General features: G+C 52.4%; 1 protein-coding gene across 1 annotated transcript; it reads left to right on the forward strand.

Annotated features, from left to right (window-relative positions):
• Positions 1-400: 400 nt before the first annotated feature.
• ADAMTS8 (ADAM metallopeptidase with thrombospondin type 1 motif 8) lies at positions 401-21538 on the forward strand. Its single transcript, XM_031025784.2, has 9 exons — positions 401-1526; positions 10050-10289; positions 11330-11465; positions 12136-12303; positions 13298-13599; positions 16114-16297; positions 18737-18909; positions 19031-19206; positions 20964-21538. Exons 1-9 carry the CDS (start codon positions 726-728, stop codon positions 21532-21534), a joined length of 2751 nt encoding a protein of 916 aa, XP_030881644.2. The 5' UTR covers positions 401-725; the 3' UTR covers positions 21535-21538.
• Positions 21539-21564: the final 26 nt, after the last annotated feature.

Genomic DNA, 21564 nt, shown 5'->3' on the forward strand with positions numbered 1-21564 from the left:
CTGTCTCTGGGGCCAGTGCAGGAGCCTCTTGGAGGCTCTTTTCTGGGCACTTGGCCTTAAAGGAGGTAGCGACTGGGGCCTCCCGAAGGACTCGGCCTGAAGGGCTAGTCCAGCATTGTAGGAGTTAATGTGGGACCGCGCGTAAAGGGAAGGGTAAAAAAGTTGGAGTTGACACTTACGAGGGGGGTGGGGGGGGGCGAGTCTTGCTGACTCCTGATTGGTTTTACATTTCATCCAAAAATTTTTTTTCTCTCCTCTCTCGCTCCCTCTTTTCAGTTTCTCTCTCTGATCCCAGGGGAGGGGAAACGGGAATAGTGAGAGATCAAAAATAAACCTCTTATGTCAAAGCCGGGAAGGAAGTATAAATACGAAGGGCTCGGCAGCCCACTCGGTGCTTCCCGGGGCGGGGAGGAGGCAGGAGGCGGCTGCGCGGGGACCGCGCGCGGGGCAGGGGCGGAGGACCGGCGCACGCGGGCCGGGGAGCCAGTTGCTCGCGCTCGGCTCGGCGGGCGGGCGCGGGAGGAGCGGCCTGCGCCAGCCAGAGGGGCCGCTCGGGGACCGTCGCCGCTGCCGCCGCCGCCGCCAGGCCCCCACTGGCCGAGTCGGCCAGCGAGCTGATTGATTTGCTTTTTCCTGGAGAGAGCGGCCGGGCTGCGCTCGCGCCGCCAGCACCTGCCCGCGCCGGGCCGCCTTCTTCCCTCTCCCGCGCCGCCGCCGGAGCCCCCATGCCCCGCGCCGCCCCCCGGTGGCCGCCGCTCCTGCTGCCGCTGCTGCTGCTCTCGCTGCCGCCGCCGCCGCCGCCGCCGCCGCTCGCCCGCGGCGCCCCGGCCCGGCCCGGCGCCCGGGGGCAGGCCTCGGAGCTGGTGGAGCCCACGCGGTTGCCGGGCAGCGCGGGCGAGCTCGCGTTCCACCTGTCCGCCTTCGGCAAGGGCTTCGTGCTGCGCCTGGCGCCCGACGCCAGCTTCCTGGCGCCCGAGTTCAAGATCGAGCGCCTCGGGGGCTCCGGCCGGGCGGCCGGGGGCGAGCAGGAGCTGCGCGACTGCTTCTTCTCCGGCACGGTGAATGGGGAGCCCGAGTCGCTAGCGGCCGTCAGCCTGTGCCGCGGGCTGAGCGGCTCCTTCCTGCTGGACGGCGAGGAGTTCACCATCCAGCCGCAGGGCGCGGGGGGCTCCCTGCGCCAGCCGCACCGCCTGCAGCGCTGGGGGCCCCGGGCGCGCCTCGGGACCCCCGGGCTCGCCTCCTCCGAAGCCCACCCCCTCCCCGGAGGACCCGAGTGGGAGGTGAAGGGAGAGGATCAGAGGCAGGAGAGAGGAGACGAGGAGCAGGAGAAGGAAGAGGTGGAGGAGGAGGAGGAAATGGAGGAGGAGGAGGGGGGCAAAGAAGAGGAGACAGAAGGCGCCAGCGATCTGCCACCACCCCTGGGGGCCACGAGTAGGACCAAGCGGTTTGTGTCCGAGGCTCGCTTCGTGGAAACGCTGCTGGTGGCCGATGCGTCCATGGCTGCCTTCTATGGAGCCGACCTACAGGTAGGACTCACTTTGCCTGGAGGCCCCCAGTCACCTCCTAGAGCCTCCCAAATCTTCCCTTTCCAGTTCCTCTGAGAAAATCCTTCACGTTCCTCATCCTCCCAAGACCTACCCCAAACAAGGTGCTTTCCTTTCTGAGAAAGCGCAGTAACTCACTTCTTAACCTCTGACCCTTGGGGTACCTACTGCCCCTCTCCCCCGTGTCCCTTCCAGGATAGAGTGGAGGTCCTGGCTCTTCCTTGACCTCTGCCGCTCACCTTCACCCCTGGCATCCTGAATCTCCTTCAGCACTTGGCAAACTGAACTAAAAGTGGGTTTTAAAGCGCACCCCCCTCCCCCAGGCACCTGCCTCTCCCAACAGAGATGAAAACTGGACATTTTGGAAGAGCATCCACTCTATGCTCCATTTCTCAGCCCTCTACTGTCTCCAGACCTGAGAGGTTCCCAAGGATAGTCAGCTGGGACGGAAAGATGTGTCTATTTCATTCCCTTTGCGGACAGAACTGAGGTTGCCATAAGTAAAAGATATTGTTTGGAGGGAGTTGAACCTGGAAAGGGGCTGCCCAACTTCTGTGTGCCCAGCTGGTTCTGATCAAGGGGCATGGACTACCTTGCCAACCTGGCACTCGGCCCCGGCCAAACTTGGCAGTGCCAGCATCAGCACAAAAAGGGAGGGGAACAGAATTTCTGCCTGGGGGCTCAGCCTGGGAAACTGAAGCTTCAGTGGAAAAGGGAGGGCATATGAACGCTTTCAGTTAATGTTCCTTGTGGAGCCAGAACTCCGCTTGGTCCACCCCAGCTGCTCTCAGCCCAGACACAGCTCTCTACTGAACTTGGGCAGGAAAATTGAATTCAGGGGACAGCTCCTGTAGCCAGACCATGTCTAACTAGAATCAGAGGTGGTGCAGGACTCAGCAGGAGGAGTCTCTGTCACCTTGTGTCCCAACACCTCCCCCAAGAACCAGGTGAAGTACAAGGGTTCCAGGGGAGGGCTATACTTTCTCTTCCCCTGAGGAGCACAAAACCAGAGGTGTGCCAGATAGAGAAGACCTGACCTGCCCAGAGGTCAGAGATGCCTGCAGCAGGGATCCCGGCCACTGCCGCAGCTCAGTTAATGCCTTTTCAATAATGGCAGTCTTGGCCAGTGACCCTCTTCTAGGCTCAGCCTATGCCCGACTGTTGGGGGCACCGAGTGCTTCCGCATCACCTGTGCAGAACAGTCTAGATGATGCACGCCATCTTCATCACTCTGCAATCACTGGGAAGCGCATCTAGATGGAAGGATGGGAAGAGCTAGGGGTGAGAGGTCCATGTGGCTGCTTCTCTGGCTCCTGCAGGAGCAGTATCCTTTGCACACTGTTGGAGTATTCGCTTCTCCCAGAGCACGGTAAGGCAGCTTTGAGCCGTCAGTGTGGTCTTCCCAATAGGCTTCGGGTCTATGAAGATTGAATATCTGTTTCCATGACTACCCTGAGAGCAGGGGGAGGCACCAGCTGACTCCTCTGACTCCTTTTCCTCAAGCAAGTCCTCAAGAGCGTAGCTAGCGGGGCTTCTCCCATCGCAGGTTAGGACCACCACACCTGGCTACTAGGGGGCTCGACCAAAGAGAGGCTAAAAGTACAATCACTGCAAACCCAGAGCTGAGAGCCTTGAGCCCATCCCCAGGCAGGGACCAGGTTCTGACGTCTGCCTAAGAACCAGGAGGTAGGAAAGACGACAAGAACACAAAGAAGCAGCAGAAAAAGGACTTTTCAGGCTTCAGAGCCAAAATGTTTTCTCTAGTGCCTTCCTACCATCTAGCTCTCTCAGCCCATCATCACCCAGTAACTTAAGACACTGAGTATTTGCCTCAAGGAGGTATTTGGCTGGGCTGGGTCTGCCCCAGGTTCTCCTCACAGAGACGCCCCAGAGTGCTCCCACCCTTACAGATTTCTGGGTGGATGACCCAGTGCATGCTTGTCCCACCCCCTGTCCCTCCACACACACCGTTTCTGGACCATTCACAGACACGCTCCTTGCACCCAGCCAGCCTATGTGGGTCAGGAAAGCACATCAGGCCCCTGTGTAGGCTGAGGTCCTTTCCGTAGGGTATCTCCTTCCAGGTCCTACACCCGAAGGAAAAGTGCTCTCTCGGCTTGACCAGCTCCATCACCCCCGCCTTGGTCTCCTTATGTCACTGCCCATTTACACCCCTGCTGTCGCCATGTTGGGATGAGGCAGGGACTGAGGCACGGCTGCTTCTATGACCTCCCACTGACCCCTCTGCTTTGACTCCTCACCAGCTGTGGAGATGCCACAGGATAGACTTGAACTTCTCAGCTCAGTCCCCTGGGCTTCCTAAACAGGTCCATGAGCTCAGCCAAAACAAGAATGAATGTCAAGTTCTAGTTCCCCAAGACCTTGCCTGCCCAGACCCATCTCCCCAAAATAGAATCCAGTTCTTTATTCTTCAAGGAATCTCCTGGAGACTTCAATCAAAGGATGGAAGGCACTTTGGGGTGTCTTAGCAACCAGGGGTGTAAGTAAGGATGAAGAGACTTCACCCCCTTGAGGGCTTGCATTTCCTCCTCTGTGAAGCCAGACCCTGCTCATCAGGACTAATATAAGCATCAGTGAGGCTGCTTCATGATGAGTCTTCTAGAAAGTTCAGCCATTGTCTGAGTGCATTCAATTTGCACAATGGTTTGCATGCATCACCTCAGCAGAAATACCTGTGAGAGAGGCAGAGGAAGAAGGTTCAGCTCACAGGGAATCTGTGACTTTCTCAAGGTCACACAGCTAGTAAGCGGCATGGCTGGGTCATGACCCAATCTCCTGAACCTGGGGGCAGTGCTCTTTCTTACTGTGCCGTGAGGTTTCTTTAGCCCGAGGAGGGTCTGTGACGGTGGCTCTGCTTACCCCCTACACTTGTCTGTATTGTGGGAATGGGGCATTGAATCCAGCAGTCCTAAGATGCCCAGCCAAAGTGGGAGGCCCTATCCTGGGAAGAAACCACCTTCAAGGCCAAGAGAAAGAATTAGCCACGCTCGAGGCTGGTCACACTGTGAAGCGACAATGAAGTTTTCCAGAACTCTGTACACTTGAGTTCACTTAATCCCTTGACAGAAGGGGCCCCTGCCTCCCACCTTCTTATCTGGTTTCAGAGTTAATGAGCTCAGACAAAGGGGGCTTTCTGAAAGGAGGGACCACCTCGGAAGAGGCCATTAACTCTGTCTGCATCGGGCTGCCTCCGATTGTTGCCTGGACGAAGCTGCCGCAGGAAAGCTGTGAGTGGCGGGCTGGGCCGTGCCCCACGGTGGACTCGAAATCCGTCCCGCCAGTGTATCAGCTGAACTCTGAACTCTCTGCTGAGCAGAGAGGGTCCGGGGAATGGCACTCCTCAATCCCAGAGACCAGAGGATCCCCAAGATGTCAGGCTACCAGCAAGTGATTTCAGGGAAGGGTTAAATCCCAGCCATTCCGTCTCCCCCTTACCCATGTCCTCTGGGAAAATGTCTCCCACAAGCCCTAACACTAAAGGGACCACATCTCCCAGCACAGTCGCCGTTTAGGCCTGTTCTGGCATGATTATTAATAGCATCATCTTCGCTCTCAAAAGCGTCCTGGTTTGGATAGTGACAGAAGCAGACGCATGCCCCACTTGCTCTGTAGCTACCTACATCCTCATGGGGGAAAGACTTGTATTCTATCCGTGTGTGAACTCTGTTCCCCTCCTGGCAAGAGAATGAGTCTTTTCTGTCTCTTTTGTCTGCTCCAGTCAGAAGGACCAACAATATGAAGCTTTTCCCAAAGAAAATGCCTTAATATTCAAAGGTCTTTGATTTACCACCTCTGCCCCCGCAGGTGTAGACAATGCCAGGGGAAAGCTTGCTTGCTGGCGTGCTTTGGGTTTGTTTTGGCTATGCCGCAGTTGTCCTTGTAGCAGCAAGGAGAGGTGGCAGTCAGTGTGGTGATTAAGAGCATATACTTTGAAGGGTCATCGAAATAAGCTGAGTGTCCTTGAGCAAGTTACCGATTTCTCCGCACCTTGATTTCTTCACCAGCAAAATAGGAACAGTTATACCAATGTCCCAGCATTACCCTGAGGATACAATAAAATATGGAAAGCACCTGACCCAGTGCCTGGCACATAGTAGGTGCTCAATAAAGCATAGCTAATAGTGGAGTTGCCTTTTGTGATGGCGTTTGTCAGAGTAGGACGTGCCTTCACAGTCAGCCCATTGCCATGTCAACTCCGCGGTCCTACGCGGCAGGGAGGCCTTCCTTTTCAGCTTGCTTGGCTCAGGGTGTTTAAGCTTGACTCCTTGTGGTGTGTGTAGTTTTGGAGAGGTGACATTGCCCCTTGCTATTTTGAGAATGAGGAGAGATGAAGGACATCGGTGCAGGACCCTCTCTTTTCTCCAATTGCTTCTTTACTCTTCTTTGCTTCTCCACCACCTCCTCAGCAGTCTTGGGCCCTAGAAGGACTCCCAGTAGCAAAAGTGTGGCACCAATTGCTGAGGTCAGAAGGTTTCCATGTGGCCACTCTTCTTCTCCTTGCCTCTCCCAGGCGTGCTGCAAGGAGAAGCGATGGGAATCACAGTATGAAGAGCAAATGAGCAAAGCATAGGGATGACACTCTGAGCAGAAGGAGCTGCTAGAAATGCATTTGGCCCAGGCCCAGACTTCTAGACTCCCCCCACAGTTGGCTTTGGCTGCCATGGGAGCTCTGGGGGAGGAATGTCCCTAGTTGTATCACAAAGAATCAAAGAGGGCTGTGTCCCAGCCTAGCTGCCTAGGGCATTTCTTTCTCTTCTTCAGGTCATAGGGGCACCAGTGAAGAAGGAGACTCCCTTAAAAAATGCCGTGTCTTGTAACACCCACTGCTCATTACATCAAGTGCCCTCATTAATGCCCATCACCCAGTTACCCCATGGTCCCACCCACCTCCCCTCCAGCAACCCTCAGTTTGTTTCCTAGAGTTAGAGTCTCTTATGGTTTGTCTCCCTCTTTGATTTCGTCTGATTTTATTCTCCCCTCCCTTCCCCTATGATCCTCCATCTTGTTTCTTAAATTCCATATATGAGTGAAATTATATGATAATTGTCTCTCTCTGATTAAAAATCCATGGTAATTTGAGAGAGAAGGTATAGAAAAGAAGGTTATTTGCACCAGACTGAATTCCTGATTCAGGAGACTTATAAAAAAACAATCAAAACAATCTTAGTTCTGAAGACGATAGGCAATAAACTAGACAACTTTTACTTTTGGCATTTGTTTATTTTACTGCCAGAATTTGATTATATTTAGTATGAATATAGTTTTTATGATACGTTATAATAATCATTATTGATCCAGTGAAGTTATAATCAGATGTATGATGGTATAATTGTCTCCAGGTTAAAATAGAGCATGACCTTGGTAAGCTATTCAACTTGTATGTCTACGATATCACTGTACCCTCCACGATCTTAATATCTTTGTTCCTTTTCATGCACATTTCTCTTGGTGTAATATGCAGCAAATGAATACACAGAAGCCTATGTGAGCCTGTCAATATATTCTTTCCAACCCAGTTTAGAAAAAGAGTAGACATTATCTTGATTTGCTCAATCTTTCTATTAAATACACGAACTGAGAGTGTTTAAACTTCTCAACATCTGGTTGGTGGCAAAGACAAAAAAAAAAAAAAAATGCCGTGTCTTTTCCTAATGAGAATTAAGGGCATGAGGTCCCCAAGTCATTCAAGAGCAGGATTGTTTGACCACCCCTGGCCAGGCTGGCCATGGGCTCCCACCTACGTGACGTGGTTCTTGGAGGTTGTCTGCTGTGCTGGGGCCCCCACTCCACCAGGGGCACCATCTTGTTCACATTCTTCAGCAAGCAGCCCACACTTGGGTGGTGCACAAAGAAGTATAAATAGACACCAGGTGGTGGAGTGAGCCATCTGACCTTCTCCTCGACTGGCTCCTGAGCCCTCTCTCTGTGGAACTGTAAGTCAAGCCTGGCCTTTTGGCCCAGGGTACTGCCGAGACTCGGAGGCTCACAGACTCTCTCGGCCACTGCCCCCACCAGGTCCCTCCCCCAAGGGAACTGTAAGATGCACTGCAAATGTCAGGCATTCCTCCCATGGTTTCTTAGAGGAGCTAACAGTGGGGATAGCAGTGCTTCCCACCTCCAAAACCTCAGCGAGACAAGACGAAAGGGGAGGTGAGCAGGACCAGGATTGGAGACTTTAACAGAAACATTGGACCACATAGACCTTGCAGCTCTCTTGCAGTGGAAATTATCTTCTGAAATAGCAACCAGAAGACATCCAAATGCTCTCAACTCTAACCGTCTGCCTTGAAGGGAAATGGCCCTCAAGCCCGCTCAGCCTGACAGGTATTTAGTGTCCGGAGAAGATGCTCTGAGCTCCCGGAACCGCAAGGGAGGCTCCCTGAAAATCCTAATGTCGGGAAGCCTCCCCTGGTGCCTCACCTCGTTCCTTTGCACAGAAATTGACACCCGTGTGCCTTTGGCTTTCACTGGGGGCGTGGCCAGTGCATGGTCCCCACTCAGCCGCGTTGCCCCAGAGCCTCAGTCTGATCTGGTCAGCTTGAGAACACTGAGCCCTCTTAAACCTCAAGCCTGCCAGGACTGATGCTGAGCAGCTGGTATCTCTTGTGGTCACACCTTCTTTGTAAAACATGGTCTCCCCAATTTTGAGATTGTGAAACTGGGACTCAAAGGGAAGAGATCTTGTGAGGAGAGTTACAGGTTGCCTCTGAAGAAATTCCAGGGCTTGGTCCCTGGCCCATCAGATTTGACCCTTCCTGGGGCAAGAGAGCAGGAGAGTCTGTCTGCCCCCTGGAAACAGCGAAGGCCTGGCCAGGAAGTAGTCTCAGCGAGCTCCCATTCCTCAGCCCTCACCCCCAGTTGCATAATGATGTGATTGCTTTTCTCCCTCAGGAATCCAGCTCTAGGAGCAAGCGCCAAGTTTCAGCTTTGCTGATAAGATGTTTACATCAGCCTAAACATAGCTAGAGTGCTTGACACGCTAAGAAACCTGCCAACCGCTGTTTGTAGGGCTTACAAAATACTTGGCTTGTTGCCCACGAGGTGAACAGACAGATCCCATTCACAAATAATAGGATTCGTCTGGAACTCCCACACATGGCCTCAACTGACGGAGTGTCCCTCTTTAGCCTTTCACCCTCTTTTCCCCTCCTTCCCCTCCTACCTTCCAGACCACAGGAGAGAAAAAAGAAAGGCTGACGGGAGATGGTGCCCTAGGGAACGGGGAGCGGGGGCAAATGAATGGCAGCTTGGCTGGCCACACTCCCAGCTGAAGGCCTGCGTGCCCCTGCCCCTTTCTTTCCTGCAAAACAATCCAAGAGGACTCACTTCTAGAGGTCCCTGAGGCAGGAGAGTGAGCTCCATCTGGCCACCTCCAAAGCCTTGGGAGTAGTTGGCAACCCAGGGATAGGACAGAGGCCAAGCAATGATGTGAACTCCTTCAGCTGGTCTGGGCAAAACTGGAAGCAGGGGTGATCCTCAGTGCCTGGATCTCATTAGGCCCACTGCCCCCTCTCAAGCCCCTGGCAGAAAGGAAGAACCCTTTCAGGGTCGTCCAGAAACCCAGCAGTCAAGCCCTGGGAAACTTCATTTGGAGAGTGTAGGCTTCACAGACAGACGTGCCTGGGCCGGTGTCCTGGCTTTAAGAGTTGTGTGACCTTAGACAGCTTGTTTAACTCGTGTGAACCTCTTCTCCCTCATTTGTAAGACCGGGATGACAATGCCCGCTTCACAGAGTGAGTGTGAGTGTTTAATGAGGTGCAGGTCTGGTGACGGGGGCAGACTAACTATTAGTGACTACTGGAACGATTTCAGGGTTAACAGGGCCCATCCTGCAGAGTAGAAGTTACCCCAGCAGGCATCAGGAAAATGCTCCACTGGATTCTAAGGGACACATTCTACTAACCTTGAACACTCAAATAATTGCTTCTGGGCTGAGAACAGAGAGGGGATGGGGCGGGGGCAGGGGGGGCTGGCAGGGAGTTGCTTGGTGTCAGAGTAAGGCAGAATAATAACCAGTGCAGTCCAGTAGGACCTTCTGGTGATGATGGAAATGTCCTGTCTGCTCCGTTTAATACAGAAGCCTTGAGCTATAGGTGGCTACCGATGTACTTGAAACATGGCCAGTGTGACCAAGGCACTGTAATTTCCATTTTATTGAATTTTAACTGACTTCGATTTACACAGCCACATGTGGCTGGTCGAGATGTTAAAGGCACAAGCTTTGGAGGCCGGCCATCTGGGTTCAGGGGCTGGCTGTACACTCATTAGCTTTGGGATCTTGGGCCAGTTACGGAGCCTCCATGTTCTTATATGTAAAATGAAGGGAAATAATGCCGGGACCTCCGGGGTTTTGTGAGTCTTCAGCAAGATGCTTTATCTCCAGCGCTCAGTGCAGAGCCCGGCACATGGAGGGGGGTGGCAGCGGGCAGGCAACGGGCCGGGAGATCGAACCCTTCCCTCCCCCTGCTCCCATCTTCCCGACAGAACCACATCCTGACGCTGATGTCCGTGGCAGCCCGAATCTACAAGCACCCCAGCATTAGAAATTCCATCAATCTCATGGTGGTAAAAGTGCTGATCGTGGAAGATGAAAAGTGGGGCCCAGAAGTGTCTGACAACGGGGGGCTCACCCTGCGCAACTTCTGCACTTGGCAGCGGCGTTTCAACCAGCCCAGTGACCGGCACCCAGAACACTTTGACACAGCCATTCTGCTCACCAGACAGGTCTGTGGGCTGGTTCCAGAGAGCCCAGGCAGGAAGGGAGGCGGGATGGGCGGATCAAAGGGAGGACCACGAGGCCTGCCCAAACATGGGAAATGTCTCCCTGCTGGCCCCAGCTAGACGCCAGGAGCTTCGTGTGTGGAATGATGAGGGGGAGGTCATGAGGACAAGTGTGAGGTATTTGCAAGGGAAGGAGAGGAATCTCGTAAGGGCTCTTTTCCAAAAGTTTGTGACCAGCTGTCTGCTGAGGTCATAACAAGAGGAAATGGGCTCAAACTGCCCAGTAAAAGATCTTGAGTTGGAATGTAGAGAGAAGGTCCATCTACAATGACTGTTAAACACAGAAGCAGGGAACTGGAGGTCACCTTGAGATTTCTCCAAATCAGGAGGCCTGCCCTCCTAGCTGGTGCAATTGAAACAGCTTCCCGAAGGCTGGAAAATCTAATATGTGCTGCCCTGTTGACGCCTTTAGTCCTCAGGACAACCCCACCAAGCCCCGTTTTACAACTCAGGAGACTGAGGCATAGACTGCCCCCCCACACACAGTGGCAGCACCCAAAGTCAAGCCTAGGCAGTCTTGCTGCAGGGTCTGTACTCTTCAGCACTGTGCTATCCTGCCTCCCAAAACAAGCCAGCCCTAGGACATGCCAACTCTAGGACACAAAGTCCCAGCCAGCCCTAGGACACACCTGTGTAGAAAAAGAAATGGGCTTCCTCACACAAGTGGCCTTTGTGAAGAAATAGGGCCTTTGGCTTACAAATTTTCCTTCAGGGGCACCTGGGTGGTGCAGTAGGTTCAACGTCCGACTCTTGATTTCCGCTCAGGTCATGGTCATGGGGTTGTGAGATCGAGCCCCGTGTCAGGCTCTTTGCTGGGCATGGAGTCTGCTTGAGATGCTCTCTCATCCCCTCCCTCTGCCCCTCCCCCTCCCTCACTCTCCCCCTCTCTAAAAAAAAAATTTCCTTCAACTTAGGAGAAGCAGAAATAGGAAGATTTTCTGTTGTATGTCTGTTCTCATGCCCTCACTCTCTCTGCCAAGCAGAACTTCTGTGGGAAGGAGGGGATGTGTGACACCCTGGGCGTGGCGGACATCGGCACAATCTGCGACCCCAACAAGAGCTGCTCCGTGATCGAGGATGAGGGGCTCCAGGCGGCCTACACCCTGGCCCATGAGCTAGGTAAGACTTGCCATGCCAAGCCTACTGTATTCTGTCAGGGGGAACTGCCTCTTCCAAATCCAGGCCAGCCCAGGGTCTAAGGAAGATGCAGCTCTCACACTTGGCCAGGTTCTACTCAAGAGTTCTGACAGAGTGATTATATGTAAATAGATACTGTACTTTCTCCATTCCCACCCTGAACATGAGGCCATGATATTAAAATAGGGTCTTGGATCATCATCAGGGGTCCCCAGGAAAATGCCAAAATGGAAGAAATGCTCGGGTAAAGTTGCGATGCTTTGCCCAAGCTAAGCAGTCACAGTAAGAATTCTGGGGAAATCCATTGTAAAGAGAGTGCTGTGTCAGGGAGTGAATCATTGAGGACAGGCTGAGGCAGAAAACAAAGGGCTATCAAGGTTCCCCCGGTACTCTGAGAAAGTTTTCTGCAAGAGAAAAGCCCAGAGTGAAGCCCCAAACAAAAATCTTTAAGGAAGAAGGGCATGGCCATCCCCATGAGGAGCTGGTGACTGGTTGGCCCGAGACGCCCTCTTCTGTCAGCGGAGGGTGGCTGTCTCCCCAGAGAGAGGGAGAGGGGTGCTGGGCTGTGTGGGGAGCTCTTGGGGTGGGACAGGGCGGGCTGGAGGGCAGTGGAGACTGGTTAGGGTGGACTTCAGGTCTCTCTCCACCCCAGGGCACGTCCTCAGCATGCCCCACGACGACTCCAAGCCCTGCACGCGGCTCTTTGGGCCCATGGGCAAGCACCACATGATGGCGCCGCTCTTCGTCCACCTGAACAAGACGCTGCCTTGGTCCCCCTGCAGTGCCATGTACCTCACGGAGCTCCTGGACGGTGGGCACGGTGGGTGTCCCGCAGGCTGCTCCCTGCCTCTTTCTGGCCCGCTGCTGGTGTTTGAGGTCTGCCCCACCCGCCTCCATGATGGCGAGAGTGCCAGTGGCATGTGTGCAGCTTCTGGTGGAGCTCCTTCACGGAGCATCCGAGGTGTCTCGGATAGAACAGGTGCCGGACAGGTGCTCCTCACCCAGCCTCGCCCTGTGCCATGGCAGCCTAGGGGGATGTGCCCCTCCCCACAAAGCGTACTCTTCCTTGCCCTATCTTCCAGCAGACAGCGTGGCTGGGCTAACTTAGATGACTAGTCCCAGAGCCGGTAGAATTAGTCTGAGAAGGTCTGTCTGGAGGAGGTGGGTTTGAACAGAGCTCGAAGGAATGGAAGAACGCAGTACAGAGGAGAGAAGAGAGCATCCCGGCTGGAGAGATAGATCATGCTGTAGCTTAGGAATGGCAAAGAGGCAGGGAACAGGTCAGTGTGACAGCAAGGGTGGGGGATGGGGGTGGGTGGCATGCCAGGTTAAAACCATTGGACTTATTCAGTAAAGCAGTGAAAACACAACTTACTCTTGATTGTTCTCATCGAACGAGGCAGGGACACCTAAGATACAAAAGTAATAGATTATCCAAACATCAGTACTTAGGCTTTATTTTGCCTGCCATGGTTTTTGAGAGCGCATTTGCATCCCCCATTATATGTGCCGTAGATTAGTATTACAGTTAGCTGGCATTCCCTAGGTACACGCTGAATGTATATAAGATGTTCTGGATAACAAAAAAAAATTCAATCCTAATAAAATTTTACTTAACTGAGAGTCAAAAATTGGATAAGCTCATAGAGATGATTGAGTGTTGAGTTTTTAGCTTACGGTCAAGGAAATTATGATGGCTAGGTCTTACACCCCATCAATAGGAATTTCAGTGTAATGTGGGAGGCCACTGGAGAGCTGAGAGAGGGAAAGCCCCGCTCCTCATTCTTGTTCCTCTGCTTTCCTCCATTTCTCAGGAGACTGTCTCCTGGATGCCCCCACCTCGGCCCTGCCCCTGCCCACAGACCTGCCGGGCCGCAGCGCCCTCTATGAGCTGGACCAGCAGTGCAAGCAGATCTTTGGGCTGGGTTTTCGCCACTGCCCCAACACCTCTGCACAGGACATCTGCGCCCAGCTCTGGTGCCACACGGAGGGCACCGAGCCCCTTTGCCACACCAAGAATGGCAGTCTGCCGTGGGCTGATGGGACGCCCTGTGGGCCTGGGCACCTCTGCTGGGATGGCAGCTGTCTGCCTGAGGAGGAAGTGGACAGGCCCAAGGTGAGGGATGGCCACTTGGGGGTGTGGGAGGAGAGGGAGGGGGAGGGCTGTTTTCAAGGAAGAAACCACACTTGAGAGCCACGAACTAAGAGACTTTGGGCCAGGCTGCAACTATGACGTCTAAGTAAAATCATTCGTCTTTTAACAAACAAAGCAAAGCATATTTACCCAAACTCAAGAGGAGCCCTTCGAGGCTGGACTCAGAGCAGACGGACGACACCACCAGTGCTCAGGGCCTTCTGAGAACTCCCCCTTTGGAACTGTTTTGGGGTGGACCAGAAGGCTTATGAGGATAGGTGATAGGCATGAAGCATTCCAGCACAAAGATCAGATCGTGGCCATTCAATAAAGGGAGGCCATTATGAATTCCATTATAAACAGATAGTGTGATGGCAGAAGAGGAACAATCAGTCAAGAGCTGAGGGAAAAGTATTCATAACCTACCCATGTCTGAGCTGCGTTCATCTTCAGAGGTCAGGAGAATGAGACTACTTGTGGGAATTCCATACTCAGGAGGGGAGAAGGAATCAAGCTGTCTCTGACCAGGCAGAGAAAACTTGGCCTAGGACTGAGGAAACTTACAAGAAAAACCAAGGCAATGTCAGCGAGAGTTTTTAAATGATTCATTTCTTTGCCCTGCTCTTAATACTTCCAAACTGTGAGGCTGATCACGTTTCTCTTACTGCAAGTCACTAAGCCCTGCCTATGAAACAGCATCCGCCGAGTTTCGCAGCCTGGTCTGGGCCCAGCACTGAATCACCAGGGTGGCCTGAGCACTCACTCTCCAGAGGGCTGTCCTCAGTGGCATGTCCTTTGCACTGAGGCTCAGGATCCTGCTTGGGCCAGGTAAGCCACACTCTTGCTAAGCTTGAACCAGGGCAGGATTCACAGATTCATCCTCAGCCACTTCTCATCCTCCCCATTCAGACACTGAGTTTCTTTTCCGTGTACTGACTCCCTCTACCCCCGTCCAAAGCACGTGCTTCATACATTACTGAGGGGAGGGGAGGAGGTCTGTCCAACATTCCTCGGCACCAGAGCCAAGCTCAATGCAGGGAGAGTTTGACATGGAATGATCATGGGATGATGTTTATCATCTATTTTTAAGGGCAAAAAAACAGATCATAAAACACTATATATATATATATGACAGAATCATAACTATGTAAAATTAAAACATCACATCTTTATGATTATTCAGAGCAAAAGCGTGAGAGGTTATTGATGAAAATCACATCAGTGGTTTTATTTGGGGAGTGGTTTTTTTAAGTGTTGGTTTCTTTTTTTATACTTTTCTGTATTTTTCATTTTTTATATAAGCAACTTTTGTCATTTTTTAAAATTATTTCCCTTTTGAAAACTCTGTGAACCAATCAAGGGCAAAGCTTAGTTCTCATAGGTTGATTGTAAGGATGGAAGCAAATCTGATTATTTCCCAGACATTATCCTACCATTGGAACTGGTAGCTGGTAGATCAATAGCAACAGTTCCCAGCAATTATTCCTTTAAAGCAGGACTTCTCAACCTCTGCACTAGAGACATTTGGGGCTGCATGAGTCTTGGTTGTAGGAGGCTGTCTTCTTCATTGTTGGATGTTCGTTGTTGGATGCTCATTGTTGGGTGCTCATTGGTGGATGCTTGTAGTTGGATGCTTGCTGGGTGCTCATTGTTGGATGCTCATTCTTGGGTATTCATTGTTGGGTGCTCATTGTTGGAATCTCATTGTTGGATGCTCATTGTTGGATGTTCACTGTTGGATGCTCATTGGATGCTGATTGTTGGTTGCTCATTGTTGGATGTTCATTGTTGGGTGCTCATTGTTGGAATCTCATTGTTGGATGCTCACTGTTGGATGTTCACTGTTGGATGCTCACTGGATGCTCATTGTTGGATGCTCATTGTTGGAGGTTCATTGTTGGATGCTCATTGTTGGATGTTCATTGTTGGGTGCTCATTGTTGGATGTTCACTGTTGGATGCTCGTTGTTGGATGTTCATCGTTGGATACTCATTATTGGGTGCTCATGGTGGGTGTTCATTGTTGAATGCTGCTTGTTGAATGTTTAGCAGCACCCAACCTCTACCCGCTAAAGGCCAGCAGCATGCGCCCTCCCCAACTGTGACAACCAAAATGTCTTCAAACATTGCCAAATGTCCCCAGAGGATAAAAATGGCCCTGATGGAGAACTGCTGCATTAGACACAACTTTATTCCCATAAAATGTTGTTTCATTCAACAACTAATACCGAGCACCTTACTAATGGCAAGGCACTGTTTTAGACACTGGGAAGTCAGCAGTGAAGAAGTCCAGCACATCCTCTGTGTTCAAGAGGCCAATCGCCAAGCAAGCCACACAGTCACTAACAAATGATTAGGGCAGTTTACTGAACAACACCCACCAGGATGAGCATAACTAGGTGAGGAGGTCAGGGCCAGGGACCCCTGTTACACTGAGAGCTGAGCCTCCCCCCCACCCCGCCCCGCTCCTGACTCAGGGTGGCCTTGTGTGTTGCAGGCTGTGGTGGATGGAGGCTGGGCCCCATGGGGACCCTGGGGAGAGTGTTCCCGGACCTGCGGAGGAGGAGTACAGTTTTCACACCGTGAATGCAAGGACCCTGAGCCTCAGAATGGAGGAAGATATTGCCTGGGTCGGAGAGCCAAGTATCAGTCGTGCCACACAGAGGAATGCCCCCCTGACGGTAATCGCCACTGATGGTCACTACTGTTGTCACTGCAGCAGATCCCCAGACAAGAAGTAGGGTGGGTCTCCCAGGATGCAGAGCTTTCCTGTGAGCCAGACACAAAGGGACCCTGCAAGGCACCAAATTTTAAGGCAAAACCTAGTGGCCCCTAGACAACTCTCACTGTGCTGGGAGAGTGTAGCAAAGTCAAGGAAAGAAATTGCCCCGATCTTCCAAGATGTGGACATAGAGGATGTCATTCCCAACCAAACTTATTCAGGGAGTTGGGAGGAGCTCAGCAGAGGGGCTAGCGTCTAGGATAATAATCCTCCTGGAGGCATCTGAACCCTTGTCTGTGTGCAGAATAGAAGTGTTTTCCAAAGCAAGTGTCAGAGCCAAACCTCCACTGTCTTTCCAGCCAACATTCAGCCCAGGGTGGAGGGAGGGTTTCTGAATCTGATTCTAATGCACATTCCTTCTGAAAAGAGTTGCCCATCTTCCCTTGAGGCTGTGGCAACTGCCTGATGGAACCTTAACAGAGAGCAGCACCGCCCCTACCTCCCCTTGGCATACATTCCTACCTCCTAGTACCCACTAGAAAGCACACACATTAACTCAGAGGCAGCAGGGGTAGCAGCAAAACTGGTGAGAGGGAATCATTAGCAGTTTTTCCCCACCATCCCATCCAGCTCCCCTTTGTGTAGCTCCAGGAAATACTGGCAGACGGCAAAAGACATGCAGAGTTTTAAGAGAGATGCATCCAAGTGCAAAGACACACTGACATTGGGTTGGTGTCTAATGAGGGAATCTGTAGGCTTTGCAGTTTTGCAAGACAAGAAGGATCGGCAGCGGCATGCGGCTCTAGAAACTTTGCCCTGGAATCGTGAGAATTTGCCTGGCACATGGGGTGAAGAGAGAGAGAGAGAGAAGAGGGGAAGGGATGAAGATAAGGCACAAGGTAGACGGAATGATTTCAGTTGCACTGGGATCAGCCTCTCCAACAACAAGTGGTTTTTAGTGCCTCTCGTGTGGCTCAAACTATAATAGATGTTACAAATGACATTGTAAAAATGCACAAAGCATGGTCTCTGTCCTCAAAGAACTTGCAATCTAGTTAGAGATCCACATGCCTTTTACAAAGCAACTAAAGCCTAAGCTCTGAGGCCCGGACCCCCAGCTTATGAAGAATTCAGAGCAAGGAAAAGCCTGGGCTAGTCCGAAGCGTCACAGGAATTTAGGGCTGAGCAGGGCCTGGAGGATGGAGATGGTGACGGGGTGTGGGAGGACATGTGCCCGCGTGGAGATGGGGGGGCTTGAGAGGGGCTAGCATTCACTTGGGTGGAGGCAAGCAGCATACTAGCATTTTAAGGCTACACAGCAAAGGTCTGTGAAAGCTGAAATGGTATCTGGAGGTTCTCCGTGCAGGCTGTCCCATCACGTCACCTGGGAAGCTTGTTGAAACACAGCGTTCCCAGACCGCTCAGGTGCATTGAATCGGAATCTTAGGAGTAGGGCATGGCCATCTGTGTTTTGAAAAGTCTCCATAGGCCGTGCAGAGATGCAGGGGTAGAAAACCTCAGTAGTAAGAGCAGGTTTAATTTCAGGATTGTGGGCCAAAAAAACCAAAAAACCCATTTCTTACTTCTGACAGATTGTTCTGGAAGCAGCATGCAGCAGGATGGGAGAGGAGGCTGGGCACTAGGTCTCACATGAAACTGAGAGGCCTGGGCTTGTGGGAGGTGGACTCAGATGGTGAGAGTGGGAAGGAGACACTTAAAATCGCAGATTGTCATAAATAGAGTGTAGGACTTAAGGACAGGTTGGAAATAGTCGATGTAGATACTCAAGTGTTCAGCAGATATCAGATGCCAATCTCACACCAGAATGTGGCAGTATCCCCAAATGAAAACTAAACCAGTTCGTGGAGGAGCCATATGGGGTTAGGCTTTTTCTGAGCTGAAGGTAATCATCCTGCTATACATGGAGGTCCCCCGGAGACATCCAGAATTACAGCAGGTGAGCCACAGGGGCAGGATCAGAACTAGAGATGTCGATCTGAGAGTTTGGGTCACCAGTCAAATGTCATGAAGGAAGTCAAAATCGAGCATGATTAGCAGGGGCCCAAAAATATACTCCACGCATCATTCAAGCTTACTGAATGGTCCTCTGTTCCTACTAAGTTTATTCATCTGTAAGATAGAATTGGTATCTTCCCCCAAATGGAAAGGATATTTATCCCAGAAAGCCCAGCGTGAGGCTGGATGCTCCTTTCCTTGCCACATGGACCTAGGTCGGGCATGTCTAGGAATGTTGGGCCCAGATGACACTGAACCTATGTCCTGGGATTGGGTCAAAACCAGGAGGAAGAAAGGGGCCCTGAAGCTGGCATTTCTGCCACTGGGTCCTCTCTGCTTCAGCAAGGCATGTTAACTGCATGCCGTTTCTTACTCTTTGTAGGGAAAAGCTTCAGGGAGCAGCAGTGTGAGAAGTATAATGCCTACAATTACACTGACGTGGATGGGAACCTCCTACAGTGGGTCCCCAAGTATGCGGGGGTGTCCCCCCGGGACCGCTGCAAGTTGTTCTGCCGAGCCCGGGGAAGGAGTGAATTCAAAGTGTTCGAGGCCAAGGTAAGAGCCCTTCTGGAGCTCAGAACCACAGGTGGGGAGGAAGGCCACCTGCTCCGACCCCACCTGTGGGTGGCCTCTGTGCACACCATGCCCTCTGTTACCTTCTGCTTCCCTGCTGCAGGTGATCGATGGCACCCTGTGTGGACCAGAGACCCTAGCCATCTGCGTCCGTGGCCAGTGTGTCAAGGCTGGCTGTGACCACGTGGTGGACTCGCCTAGGAAGCTGGACAAATGTGGGGTGTGTGGGGGCAAAGGCAATTCATGCAGGAAGGTGTCCGGTTCCCTCAACCCCTCCAGGTGAGTGTCACCATAGTTCTGTGCCTAGGTTCCAGAAGAGCGGAACAGGCTTTAGAATCAGACTGGCCTAAATGCGAATTGTGGCAGCTACTTATTACCCATGCGGCCCTGAGCTGTAGTTTCTTTGTAAAGCTTTGGGAGTCCCCTCTATCTCGGAATCATCATACTGAGTCATGAGACGGGCGGAACGCTTGGCACAAGGTCTGGCCCACAGAGAGGACAGTGCACAGGGCAGCCAGAGGCCCTGAGGATAGGGGTGTATCAGCTCTGAGTCAACCAGCAATAGAGCTATGCTGAGTAACCAGGGCCCTTGCCAGAAAGCGGCTCTTCCAGGCCTGTTTTGGGAAGGACATCTCACCCTACACCTGGTGAGTCCCATCCTTTCTGCAGGTGGATCTTTCAAAACGGGGGTCCAAAGAGGGGGGTCTTGGTGGCCTTAGTGCTTTCATGAACCTGAGAACTCTGGACGCTTTCACACACCTGAACACCATATGTTCATGAAACCCCTAGTACTGAAATGCTTGCATTTCTTTTTTTTTTTCTTAAGTGCTTTCATTTCTATGGCCTCATTTGATTCCTAAAATAAGTCCAGCAGGTAGCCAATACTGTTATTCCCCACTTACAGATGAAGAAACCAAGGCACAAAAAGATCACATGACTCTCCTGAGGTCACACTGATAGTTAATGACAGCCAGGAAGAGAGCCCAGATGTCTTAATTCCTGGGCTGGTTTTCTCCTGCCATGGCACACAGTTCCTAGAGAGGAAGGGCCAGAGCATATGTTACGTGGCCACACTGTGCTCCTCTCTGTCTCTCGCCACCTCTCACCTTGTCGGCCTCAGAGAACAGAACCAGCCCACAGCAGACAACTTGGCAGTCTTCAAAGTTAAACGCAAAGGATAGAGAAAAAAGAAGCATGTGGTGTGGGATATTCAGATAGCAGGTCTGCTAGCTGGCTTTCTCTTAGGCATTAGACATATGGGGCTGTGGATTCTCTCAGAGCCACCCTAGACTCAGCAGCTAGCTGAGTGGGCAGAAGGCAAGAGTAGCAGAGAACCGACCTTCTGTCCTCAATCTTCTTTGCTTTCCTCCCGGCCTATGTAATCCAAACACTTCTGCCCCAGAAGAGAAGAATAAAAACTAAGGTTTCTCCATCCCACGTAAAGCTCTAGACCTACAACAGAGTTGAAACACAGAAGAAGGCAACTAGAAGCAGCTTTATCGCCCTGGCTCCTGCCCTGGGGCCATGTTAACCAAATACTAGGGGCTGATTGGCTCTAAGAGGTGGAGTGAGATGTCCATTCTGGTCGGATTCTGGGACTGGTGTGTGGAGCAGATTTTTCCACATGGGTTTGAACTCTGGGTATGAAGGGGGCCAAGCAAAGGCTTATACCCGTGCAGGGAGCTAAGTGTGTTTGAGATCTCACTTGAGCCCAGAGCTGTCGGCTTTGGCAGCACCGAGGCAGTTTTGCAAGCCCTTCTGGGATGTCTTCCTCTGTGCTGATATCCAGATCCACACATCCGAACTCCAAACATTTGAAGCAGAGTTACCAGGCAAAGCAAAAACCCTTGAAAATCCCAATGTACAAAACATTCTTGTCGGCCCCAGCAGCTAAGTTATGTGGAACTTTGGGGCAACCACTTGATGATTTGCTAGCGCTTTGTGACCGCCCACCCTAGTCACCAACATGCTAACTTGCTGAGGCGCTGGGCTGGGTAGCCACTGGTCCTCAAGGGGTCTTTCTGTCCCTACCATAGTTACGGCTACAACGACATTGTCACCATCCCGGCCGGGGCTACTAACATTGATGTGAAACAACGAAGCCACCCGGGGGTCCAGCACGACGGCAGCTACCTGGCGCTGAAGACGGCCGATGGGCAGTACCTGCTCAATGGAAACCTGGCCATCTCTGCCATAGAGCAGGACATCTTGGTGAAGGGGACCATCCTTAAATACAGCGGTTCCATTGCCACCCTGGAGCGGCTGCAGAGCTTCCGGCCCCTGCCCGAGCCTCTGACCGTGCAGCTCCTGACTGTCCCTGGTGAGGTCTTTCCCCCCAAAGTCAAATATACCTTCTTCGTTCCAAATGACGTGAACTTCAGCACACAGAACAGCAAAGAGAGGGCGACCACCAACGTCATCCAGCCCCTGCTCAATGCGCAGTGGGTCCTGGGGGACTGGTCTGAGTGCTCCAGCAGCTGCGGAGCTGGCCGGCAGCGGCGGACCGTGGAGTGCCGGGACCCCAACGGCCAGGCCTCCGCCACCTGCAGCGAGGCTCTGAAACCCGAGGACGCCAAGCCCTGTGGAAGCCAGCCGTGCCCGCTGTGATCCCTGGAGGGGGGGGGGGGGCGGGGGGGG

Source organism: Leptonychotes weddellii, chromosome 11 (genome assembly GCF_054177405.1).
Source record: "Leptonychotes weddellii isolate Sample4059 chromosome 11, ASM5417740v2, whole genome shotgun sequence".
NCBI lineage: Eukaryota > Metazoa > Chordata > Mammalia > Carnivora > Phocidae > Leptonychotes > Leptonychotes weddellii.

Coding starts and splice junctions, on each gene's coding strand:
- ADAMTS8 (XM_031025784.2), top strand. CDS start 726: ATGCCCCGCGCCGCCCCCCGGTGGCCGCCGCTCCTGCTGCCGCTGCTG. Junction 1,527..10,049: donor TCTATGGAGCCGACCTACAG/GTAGGACTCACT, acceptor TCTTCCCGACAG/AACCACATCCTGACGCTGAT. Junction 11,466..12,135: donor CACCCTGGCCCATGAGCTAG/GTAAGACTTGCC, acceptor TCTCCACCCCAG/GGCACGTCCTCAGCATGCCC.